We start from the raw sequence: 12,586 nt of genomic DNA on the forward strand, positions 1-12,586 counted from the left end.
TTAAAGAAAAATAAGAAACCGAACAAATACCGCTTGGTTCGTGTTGTTTCTTCACTGAAGTCTGGCATGTTACAATCCTTTGACCGGTCACTCTTCACAGACACATGTGATCCTGATCTTACACTAATGACACAAAGAGAGAAGAGAAACTTTTCTACAGGAGGTTCATCTGTGTTTTATATTGACACACATTCTCTCTCGTCCTTCACAGAAACATCTGCAGAGTTTTAAACATAGCAGTCATTCTAGAGATTTTATTTTTCATTTTCTTTTTTGACTAAAATAGAAAGCAGAAATGTGAGTGCTACACAGTTCTGACTCTATTTTAAAAGTTTATCACTTAGTTTATACAGGTTTATTACTGTATCCTTTTGACCCCGAGTCCAAGTCTGAGATGAATGTTTTACAGAGATAAGCTTTTATTTTGCAACTCTCTAACCTTTCAGATACAAACTCAGAGTTATAATTTTTCTTCTTTACTGTAACAACTTTAAGTCCTGAAGTGTCAACATAAAATACAGTAATAGGTGTGGTTTATTGTATTTAATGTACAGTGTATTTAGGTGTGTGTATCTGATGTTGTACACAGGAAGCTGGCAGAGAATGCACTGCAGCTTCATAAAGCGTGCTGTACACAATCTAACCTTTGGGTCGTACATAGCAAACCTCTGAAAGTGCAGCAGTGTTTAAAATGATTCTCTGAAAACAGACTCAGTCTTACCTCTGTTTGTGTGAGAGACTCATCTTTCCTCTCTTCTCTGACAGACTGCAGATGAACAGCTCAACACTGAGATCTTTGTGTCTCTGAAGACGATCAGATGCTCATCATGACCTGGACATGACAATCAGATCAAGATCATGAGAGTTCAGAGGAACAAATGAAAATAACTAGTGTTGAATCTCTGAGTTACCAAGCAATCAATATACACATAAAATATGCTACAAATATACTGCCATGTAATAATCTCTTCAGATCACTCACAACACACTTGTTTATTTACATACACATTACCTTCGGAGCATTAAGAAAAAAAAAAAAAAAAAAAAAAGGTTAATTTTGCTCGTGTTTATCGTCTCTCTATCCGGAAGAACAGGTTTGATTTGAATACTTTCGGTTTCGCGACTTAAACTGGAAGAAGGAGAAATAAAATAACACGTTTAGAATTATTCTGACTGCTACATTTGTAAAGACTTGTTAAATTTTTTACACGTTTTAACACGTCTTTAATCGGTTTGTTTTATTAATATCTCTCTGTTTCTCGGTCGTTTGTTATTCTGCGACAGACAGGTATAAGTTATACCTGAACAAATCCTGCTTCATCCAGCTCTGAAACGCGTTCATCATTCTCCTAAATAAGTGTAATGGTGAAAGTATTCAGACTTACTTGCAGTAGTTCAGACGATCTTGTGCTGCAGGAACAGAATCCAGAAGTCTTTCAAACACTTCCGGTTTGTGATCGCTATTAAACACCTGTGCGATCTTCACGATTGATGTTTGTCACCTGACACGACTTCATCTTGGAGAAAATCAAAGTCCAGTTAACAACAGATCTCGTGCATCAGCGCCACCAACTGGACAGGAATGTGAAGCACAAACACACCTGCTTTCTCCTTCTTCTTCCTTCTAACAGCAGATCCCAAACTAAAACAGTGCACTAGCGCCACCTGCTGTTTCTTCACATTCTCCCTCTCAATCTGCTCCATTCACCTCCTTCTGAGACATTTGACTACTCTGAAGGGTTAATGAATAATGATCATATCAAACCATATCAAATAATCCAGGACAAACATATCAGTCTGAAAGGTAATGATTATATGCTATATAACAGAATCATATACAGTCCTGTTTTTATTTGAAGAAACATAATTACATTTCTTTCATTACAGCAATAGACTATGAATTCATATTGAATGATTTCATTCAGTTATTCTGTAGGTTATGATGAATAATTAAGATATATTAAATGTATGATTCATTTAATTAGTTCAGAACTCAATTAATTATAATGAACTTTCAGTTTCTACATATAAATAGAAAACGGCCAGTTATTTTCATCTTATTTTCTGAATTTATCATCTCTGTTCAGTTTTACAGCTCGCTGTGATGTAGATATATGTGCTTTTCACAATCTGTCATTTAAGATTTAAATAGTTTTGAATCTAATGTCTATTAAAAGAGAAAACTGAGACTGTAACTCATGAACTTATGGGTTTGAAAAAGACAAAACAGAACTTTACCTTTTATTTACAGCTGAAATTAACATTTTTATCATTTTACAATCAAACATTTAGTTATAATGTATGTATTTAAAACCCTACATTTAAGGGAATATTAGACAGACTAATGAATTTAGTCTTCTTCATTAAAGTCTTCTGTACTCATATTCAACATTTATAACACTGTTTTTATGTAATTTATTCTCTAATATTTTGAGCTCATCTTTATATTCCTGTCTTTATCACTGTCCTCAAAATCCTGCATCAGAATCAGAAAAACACAAGAGAAGTGGATAAGATAAGTGCTATAAATAATCCTCCTCAGAAGAATCCACAACAAATAATAATAATAATTTTTATGATTATTTTCCAGACAATGCTATAAATGAAGATCATAGTAGTGAGACTGAAGAAGAAACAATGACAAGCAACGAAACAATGATAACACGACCAACATCAGCAGATCTGACCTCAGCACCTTTCAGAAAATAGAGAGATTGGGTTAAATAATAAAAAAAATGAAGATGTGGGATTTTAATGAATTAAAGGAAATGTATATAAATATTGTTTTAAGCAATGACAGTACAATTGTAATGAAGAAACAAAAAACTAAAAAAATGAGAAGTAGAAATTATTAAATAATTAAAAGTGTTTGTTGAAATACTGAGATGTTTACATGCTTTTCATTGAAGGTACAGTAATAAATGGTTAAGAATGTAAAAGATTATGTGATGTTTATCTGATGGACAGAGACGTTTCTGGATCTGATGAAGATAAACCCCAGGAACACAGAAGAAAGATCTTGTTTAAGACTCGAATCTCAATCATTAGACTGTAAAAAGTGTGAGAGATGAGAGAGATCGACCTTTATCTGTTCTCACATGGACAGATATTCAATGAGTACGGCAGAAATTTAAGCAGCACCTTACCATTGTGAAGCAGAGTATTACAGTTTGACCCAAACATGATTGTCCCGTGACATGACAGCATTGGCTAGAGTAATTAGTTCATTTACAGCCTTCCTCACAAATGGGTGCATAGTACTGATTATTATTTTTATTATAAATATTATTTACTCTTACAGTTACATGATGCATTTCTGGTTTCAATTGTTGTCATGGTGGTACTTTTCTATAACACTGAATGTGGTGATAAAGAGTTGCTTATTTAAATGTTGTCCATATGATGGCAAAATCACTTTGATACAGAAGAGATTTTTTTCTGTTTGTTTTTATTTTATTTTATATATGACATAGTTATATCCCGCTACATTACCACTAACGTTATACTTCCACTAAACAGTATCTCTGTTTACCCAGACAAAATTATATCAGTTCTGACAACTACAGAAATGTGAAAAGTGTTCATTAAATAGTTGTCACTATGATCCTAAAGAGTTGTTGTGTAAGCGTTTTGTTATCACTCTTTGTCAGTTTAATATATTGTCAGTTTCATTCATTTTCCATTAAATGCAGTTTGAAAGGGTTTCAGCATTTTATCCTGTTGAAAGATTACAGTACACAGCATGAATTATCACACCCCTCTGAAACTCAATTTAGAAATGAATCTTTATATCTAGGACATGTTTTATATGTTCAGATGTGGTCAGGTGTACTCATTTATACTACTTACTTTAAAATGTTTCTAATGTTTACAAACAAGTTAGATGATTCAAATGACTTTATAATTGTTTAATATCTAATGTTAATCAGTTTAAGCACATTTTGTCCCTCTATTCTGCAGCAAATTCTGAAAAGGCATCTTTTGGAGGACGTACTCCGTTCGAGCGCCTCTTTCTCTTGTGCACATCGACACGAATCACAGATCGATAAGGTATTTTAACATTTACATAACATATATACATTTAAAACAAGAAAAGCATTTTGACTGCCTTTTCACTTTTGAAAAAAAACAAACAAAAAAAACAATTTAGGTTAAAAAAAGCATAGCAGTGAAAAAATATTTTATTCATTATTAATCAATAATTAGTTACTTAAGTGACATTGAAAAGCTACCTACAGATTACTGAAGTTTCATTGAACTTCTTTTCATTTTACAAGTTTAGACAATTGTACTTTCCCTTTGACTGTGGACACTATTGCCGGATATGAGACTTCCTCGGTCAGTGTCTCTTGAAGAAAACATGAACCTGGCCATCTGTTCATTCTCCACTCCTTGGTCTCTCCTGATCCTGATTTATATACCGCTATACCTTCAGGACATCGAAGAGCCAGATCTAGACTGGGATGTAGCAGCTACTTCCGATGTCTGTGAAGATATTGAAGCTGTTGTTCCAGAATCTGAATGTGCTTTGAGTGAAGATGGATTGAGGACTCTTGAACATCTGCTGAATTCAACTGCTCCTAATATCTCTGTCAAAGAACTGAACTTGCTTTGTCAGGAGTTGTTTCATCAAATATGAATAATAAAACATTAACATTAACATTATTAACGGCATAACAGAGGGTCCACAGTATAGTGATTAAACTACAGTAAGAATCGATCTCATGAAGGACCAAAGTCTCTGCGATTGCTCTCCGCCGGCTCATAATGCTGAGCAACTCTGTGTTTGTCTCTAGCTGCTGTGTAGGATACAGTACAGGAACATGCATTTACTAGAGACAAGCAGAAACTATACTGACCACATCGAAGCTGACAGTCAGGATCAAATGTGCAGAAGTAATGGAGACATGTCCCTGAGCAGTTATCCACTGCATGAAACTGCTGACGGTGATCTTGTCTTGTTCTGCATCTCCTTATTTTTTTTCAGGTCTGGAAATTACACTTAAAATTCACCATATATTTAATGTTTTCTCATGACAATGGAAAACCTGTAAAAAGCTGCAGATGAGACAGAATCACAGATACTACACCTGACAATGTCTTCCTTTCTTCACGTGTTACATGCTACGATTCTTTAAGAAAGATCAAGCAAGGCTGTAGTGTCTGCAGTTTCGATCTAAAGAAATAAAAACCAGGAGTAACACACACATACACTACACATACGTATATACAAATCTGAATTGAGTTGAATTAGAAAACCTCGTCAGTCAGATCTAGCAGGTCTGCATCTGTTATGTCAGCTCATCTTTATTAATCTCCCGGAAGAAATGAAATTGTAAATCCACTCCATGAAAAAGTCCCATCCTGAGTAATGCTCACTGCCATTATTTCACCAACTATCCTAAAATACAACAGTTCACTGGACAAAGAGACGCATTCACTGACAAACTGTAGGATTAGAATTAGGGCTGAGTATTGACACAGATATTTATATTATATCATATCATATTATGTGCATGTGGTACATAGCAGCTTAGTTGCTACTACAACATTGAATGTTTAAATTTTATTTGTAAATTTTATTCAAAGCATTGATGTTTGCCTACAAAACTACCACTGGCTCTGTAACCATTTACCTAAATTCGTTACTTCAGACTTATGTGCCTCTAGAAGCTTGTGTTCTGCAAGTGAACATCGCTTGATTGTTCATCCCAAAGAAGCACAAAGTCACTTTTACAGACTTTTAAATTAAATGTTCCTCCTGGTGGAATGACCTCCCCAACTCAATCCGAGCAGCTGAATCCTTAGCCATCTTCAAGAATCGGCTTAAAACACATCTCTTCCATCTTTATTTGACCCTCTAACTTTAACACTCACTATTCTAATTCTATTCTTAAAAACATCTAACTACCTTTCTAATCTTTTTGTATTCTATTTTCTTTTCATTTATTATACAATAAAAAGACCTCTAACACTAGCTTGCTCTATTCTTTTTCTATTCTATCTGTTTTCTTTTTATTTATTATATTATTTAAAATAAAGCTAACTGTGTTAAGCTAACTGAGACTTGTAATAGCACTTATATATCATTGCTCTTTTGTTAGATTTGATTGCTTCAGTTGTCCTCATTTGTAAGTCACTTTGGATAAAAGCATCTGCTAAATGAATAAATGTAAATTTATATACAAACACTTAAATTGTAAACAAGGATCATTTCATAAAATTAAAGTTACAATACTATTTTTACATAACGTTTTTTTTTTTTTTTGAACATTTAAACATACATTAATTGTTGATTGAACATTACATTGAATGTAATATGGTGTATTTATTTATCAAAATGCTCCTCTCCAGAAGTAATGTTCAAGCTGAATACCGAGTTCATGATCTCTGAATATTGATTTGATGAGAAACATGACATCTTGTTGACGAGCTGTTTGTGAAGTACGGCTGAAGAACTGATTGAGCGATTACATGTGACAGGATTCATGTCAGTAAATTGTCCTGTATCTGTTTACAGACCCTTTGGCATTCATTCATGTTTATTTGGCGCTGTAGCCCGTAACTGGTGTTAAAAACAGAGGAAGACGTGATCTTTCAAGAGTGCTGCATGCTGCCGCTTCACTCGACCTGAGACACACTGCGTGATCGTCACTGCATTAGATAGAGAGCACCACAGTCAGATTATAAATATAAAATATATACAATATAAAATTGAGACATCAATGTTTTTAACCAGCTGTGATGCTAATAAAACTTCCTGAAATTGTGATTCTGAAAGTCTGTAACTGAATACTTCAGATTTTTCCCAGTGCTCTCTCCCTCAAATAATCTTTCCTCGATTCTGGCCATCATTTCTGTGAAAAACAAAAACAAATTGCCAGTACTAATAAACAAATGCACTGAAGTTAGTAAAGAAGATGATGACTACATTTGATAAAACTGTATAATTAATGCAATGGTGCTTCATCTGAGAACAAACACACAGCGGTCAGGAATTGTTTCATCAGAGGCAGAACACACAGGACAAGAAACCTCACAAACAAATGAAGGAAAACAATTAAAACACAGAAAAACACAAACAAAATTATACTTGGGTGATTACAATTACAGATGACACAATTACCAATTACAATTACGCAATTACATAAATAAACGCAGTTATAGTATATATATATATATATATATATATATATATATATATATATATATATATATATATATATATATATATATATCATGTCACCATTGTTGAGATTCATGCACTGAATCTTTATGCTAGTGTGACACAGAAAAATATTGTTATTTTTCAAGTCCTATCTGCTCTACATTCAGCTGGGTCTCAGACTGTTGACCCATTGAGTCACTCTAATAAATAATATGCAACTAACCCCATACATTAGATTGGGTGAAACCAGGGAACCAGAACACGTATGTGATGTCTTAATCATCAGCAAGCAACCTGCATCATCTAATCACGTTATCTTGCTGTTTTTGCCATAATAAAAATAACAGCAGCTGAAGAACAACACTAACAAGTCAAGAGTTAAATTGCACAACTAAAGCCAACACTTACCACCATTATGGTGACAGCAAACCAAACTATTACTTTTAAACAAACATCAAAACCTCTGCTAAAAAAGCATCTGCTAAATGCATAAATTTAATAATGTTATTAATAAACATTTTAAGAATGTTTGTAGAGAACGTTATCCTTTCTTTTGAGAGAACGTTCTGGGAGCAAAAATAAAACTACCCGCTTAAAACATTGTTAGAACAATCCATGGTAATGATCTTAGAACATGTTTAGAACAAAACAATTCTAGCTGGGAAGCCCCACAATAATGAGCAAAAGAAAAATAATAGACTTAACAAAAAATGCATCAATAAATGTGTGTCATATTAAATAAATTATTATTTGTGAATTATTATTATGAAGACCAGCAGCGGAAAAAACACTGTAAATCTGACTCACCAGAGACGGTGACAGAGACACTGAATCTGTACATGGTCTCTTTCCTACTTCTGATGGTTACGTCATACACTTCAGAGTCTGTGTTTCTGGTGTTTGTGATGATCAGATCCAGTCTGATGATCCAGCTTCAGTCTGTCTCTGAATCTCACATCAAGAACATCACATGTGGAGAATCTTCCAGTGTCTTTATCAGTTTCAGCTATACGAGTCTCTGAGTGTCCACATGTCCAGAATACCTCATCATTTGTCTGTAGTTCAGTGTTAGTCTGTAGAGAGACTGAATCTCCCTCCATCACAGACACTGACTTCACTTCATCTGAATCAGAAACACACCTGAAGAACAAACACAGACAGAGTTTGTCACAGATTAAGGTGAAGGTTTACTGAAGTAAACAGTGTCAAATGTAAATCTTGGATCAATAATATCCAAACAACAAAACGAAAAAAACATTTGTGGTGATTTTGAATAAAACCCATTTGATGACACAGGAACTGAAGTTGATTTGAGCTGAATTCATACACAGAAAACTCTTCAGATGAGAATCACGTCACGACTGAAACTAAAGCTGCTGCTGTTTTAGCTTCACTGTTTTTATATAAAGGATATTTAGAAAAACAAACACACATATTTGAGAGAAGAAAATACACATTTCAAACTCACCAACCATATGCCACGAACACAACCAGAAGCAAACTCTGTCAAACATCTTGAGCGGTTTGAGTCCACAGATATGAAGAGACAAACTGGATCAGTAATGAGAGATGAGACAGATGAGCTGATGTGAGGCTGCTCTGTAGTAAAGTGAAGTCAAACTCTCCTGTCAGCTAAATAACCCTCGATTTATTCAGCATTGGTGCACAAGATCATCAGCTCTTCTGAGCTTCCTGGAGATCAATGCTGTCATGTTCAACAGAAATAAGCTGAGCCAAATATAGATGTTAAAAATGTGTTAAAGCAGTGTTTGATCCTGAGATCCTGAGAGTGTTTGACTCTGGTTTCTCCTGTAACTGTCTTCAGTCGGTTTGTTCTTCGTGTCTGATCAAATAGTTTCTCCTCTCAGACTGATTTCACAGATTCTCCAACTGCTTTATGGATCCAGAACAGATCACTTGTTGTAACTGTGTGCTCTCTCATATTTTCATATGGCATTTTGTGTGGAGTGGAAGGAAAAATGTTTAGTTCATATAAGCAGAAGAAAAAAAATAAGACTTTAAACTACTAAAAGATACACGGACCACATTCATCTAATAATATACATGCTGATGTCGAAGCTGTTTGTCAAACCACATTAGATATAAATATATCCCAACACAAAAGGTTCTTTGATCATGATAGATTTAGTGAATTACATGCATTTATTAGTGTTATACGACCTGATTCAGCGTGTGATGGACACACACACAAAGATGGACACACTCCAGACTTAATCATCAGTACTGGTCTAAACATTTCATCCATTGTTATTAAAGACATAGCACTATCTGATCACTTCTGTATTTTCTTTGATATATTGATCTCTGCTAGCACTGAATCTAGATCTGTCTCTGTCAGAAGGAGATGCATTAACGAGAACACAAGTGAACTATTTATGGAGGCGATATCTTTAACACCAAGCATTTCTGCAGACTCTGTTGATATTCTCCTTGATTCCTTCAACTCAAAAGTTAAGAATGTTATTGATGATATTGCTCCAATAATAGTCAGTAAGAAAACAAAAGACAGAAATCAGTTTGGAGAAGATCAACAGCAGTTCAGATGATGAAAAGACAATGCAGAAAAGACGAAACTTGAAATTCACGATAGCATCTATAAAGACAGCCTTCATGCTTTTAATGTGAAACTAGTCACAGCTAGACAGACTTTCTTCTCAAACCTTATAAACAGTAACTTAAATAACACTCGTACTCTTTTTGTCACTGTTGAGAGACTGATAAACTCCTCAAGTCAGATTCCAGTGAAATATTAAGTTATATGTGGTAAGTTATAAACTAAACACGTTTAACTTTTGTTGTTGTTTTTACCACTAGCAATGGAGTCATTGTTACACCGCACACTTTATTAATGTCAGGACTGTCATTTTGGTCTGGTTTATTCCTGGTTATGTCAGTATTCCTGACACTGGTGTATATTGTTATTGTGTGAACGTGTGTGTGCTCTCGTCTGTGTGTTGAACTTTCATTTTCTCACCGGACACTCTTATCTTGAGCATCAAATCTCAAAGCTGGAGCACAGACATTTCCCCACTACAAACACCAGCACATCCTAAAGTATCTTATTGGCATTACACCACGAGGATCTCTCTCTTTCATGTGGGGAGGTCATGTCAGTGACAAACATGTGTCTGAGAATAATGGCCTTCTTAATAAACTATTACCTGGAGACTTGGTGTTGGCAGATGGTGGATGTGACAGAGACAGTGTTGGACTCATGTGTGCAGAAGTGAAAATACCTGCATTCACCAGAGGACGCAGCCAGCTGGATGCAGTGTGGAAGATTTTTATTAGTAAGGTTTTAATTAATCAAGTATATAATCAATGTGAATCTAGCCATGTTTGCTGCTAGTTATTATTCTATTAAAATCTTATAGGCCTAAAATCTAATAGAAAGTTGCCTATGCCCTGGAATGTACAAAACTGATGAGAAACACATGGTCAGACATACATTGAGGGCCTCTCCTTTCTAGGGATGCATGGAAAGTGAGCATAAAGAAAAGCCTGACTATGTGGAACCGCCCCATATAGTGTATATAAGGAGAAACCAAGTAGCATTAGGGAGATCTCCTTGCAAGGAGCTCTCGGCTTTGTTTTGCTTAAAATAAAGTATTTTCTTCTGAGAGAAAAATCCCTGACTGAGTTCGATTCTTTGGAGAACCGGCAAAATACACCACAGCAGAAGATGTGGAGGAAACACGGCAGATAGCTCACCTCAGGGTTCATGTGAAGAGGGTGATATACACGTGATATCATTAAAATCCTGACAAATTAGGTTTGCTCAAACCGTTTGAGGCAATTGATTGCATTAAACCATTTAAGTTTGAAAACTAATAATTGTGAGTACTCTGTACTTAATTCAGTTGAGTTCACTGAAAGAAGATATACGTTGCAATCAGTGCTTTAAGTGGCCCAAAAGAGGTGCCGGTACTCTATTATAGCAAAAAAAATATTATTTTCTGTTTTTTTTTTTTTGTTTTTTTTTTTTTTGATGACTCCTCTCATCCCCTGAGGTAACAACAACTATATTGAAGGGCTTTTATATACAGCAGTCAACAGGCAACCTTAATAATAAATCCTTTTATTAGGATTTGCTTGAGCTAGAAAGAACTACTGAACATAAATAAAATGTGCAAAAGGATTTTGAAAAAATACCCTTAGAAAGAACTACTGCATTACTGCATTCAAACGTCCAAACTGACTCAAATGATTCGCGAACCCCCTTTGAACTCCCGAACTGACTCAAATGATTCGCGAAACCGTTACTATCTCCCGAACTGATTCAAATGATTCGTGATCACCAAACTGACTCAAATGATTCGCGAACCCACTTTGAACTCCCGAACTAATTCAAATGATTCGCGAACCCGCTAGGAACTCCCGAACTGATTCAAATGACTCGCGATCCCGCTCCGAACTCTCGAATTGATTCAAATGATCCGCGAAGCCGCTCCGAACTCCCGAACTGATTCAAATGATTCGTGATCACCAAACTGACTCAAATGATCCGCGAAGCCGCTCCGAACTCCCAAACTGGTTCAAATGATTCACGCTCCATACTCAGTACTAGGAAGAATTAGGAAGCGTTCATTGTGAAGGGTGCTCTGAAAAGTGGCAGCACAGGCAAAGGATTAAAACCTCTATTAAAACAGATGTCCAAATGAACGTACAGGTACGACAAAAGCACGTTCTGGGCGCACAGAGAGGTGGCAGTAAGCTCAAGAGCTACATTTGGAAGTGGTGGTACCCTTACGAAAAATAACCATGGTTTTATTATAGTAAAACTGTAGTAACCCATGGTTTTTTGGCGTATTGACTGCCATTTGTAAAACCACAGATTTACTACAAATACCGTTGTTAAACTATGGTTAATATAGCAAAACCATGGTTAATTTGTGGTTACCATGGTTTAACTACAGTAACCATGGTTTTTTGGTTTTATTTGTAGTAAAACCATGGTTAATTTTCGTAAGGGACTGGTTGCAATTAAATAATGAAGTGATTAATTGAGTGATAATTGAGCATTAGTGATGAACAGCTGCTGTTAACAAACAGAATCACTGAAGAACTTGTGGAAATCTACCGCTGTACCATTGAGAGCATACTCACAAACTGCATCTTAGTATGAAACAGCAGTTGCTCTGCATCTGACCGCAAAGCACTCCAGTGGGTGGAGAAAACTAAAACACCTCCACCCTGGTCAAAAAGACACAGCAGCACCTTTACTTCTTACGGAGCCTTAAACTGCTCAATGGATCACTGACACCCAGTTAACTTCCATCGAGAACATTTATCAGAAGCGCTGTCTGGGCAGGGCAAGAAACATGATCAAGGATGCCTCTCATCTTCACTATGAACTCTTCATCCTCCTTCCATCCGGCAGGAGTTACAGGAGACTAC

The 12,586-nt window shown here is 35.5% G+C and overlaps 2 protein-coding genes across 2 annotated transcripts in view; both read right to left on the minus strand.

Annotated features, from left to right (window-relative positions):
- The window catches only part of LOC127987559 (uncharacterized), a 1,718,354-nt gene that overhangs the window by 485,131 nt on the left and 1,220,637 nt on the right, over positions 1-12,586 (minus strand). The window lies entirely within an intron of this gene.
- The window catches only part of LOC127987617 (protein NLRC3-like), a 69,004-nt gene that overhangs the window by 6,753 nt on the left and 49,665 nt on the right, over positions 1-12,586 (minus strand). Inside the window, exon 2 of the mRNA XM_052589991.1 lies at positions 31-123. Within this exon, the coding sequence (XP_052445951.1) occupies positions 31-123 (93 nt within the window). The remainder of the gene's footprint in view (positions 1-30; positions 124-12,586) is intronic.

This window comes from Carassius gibelio, chromosome B22 (assembly GCF_023724105.1).
Source record: "Carassius gibelio isolate Cgi1373 ecotype wild population from Czech Republic chromosome B22, carGib1.2-hapl.c, whole genome shotgun sequence".
NCBI lineage: Eukaryota > Metazoa > Chordata > Actinopteri > Cypriniformes > Cyprinidae > Carassius > Carassius gibelio.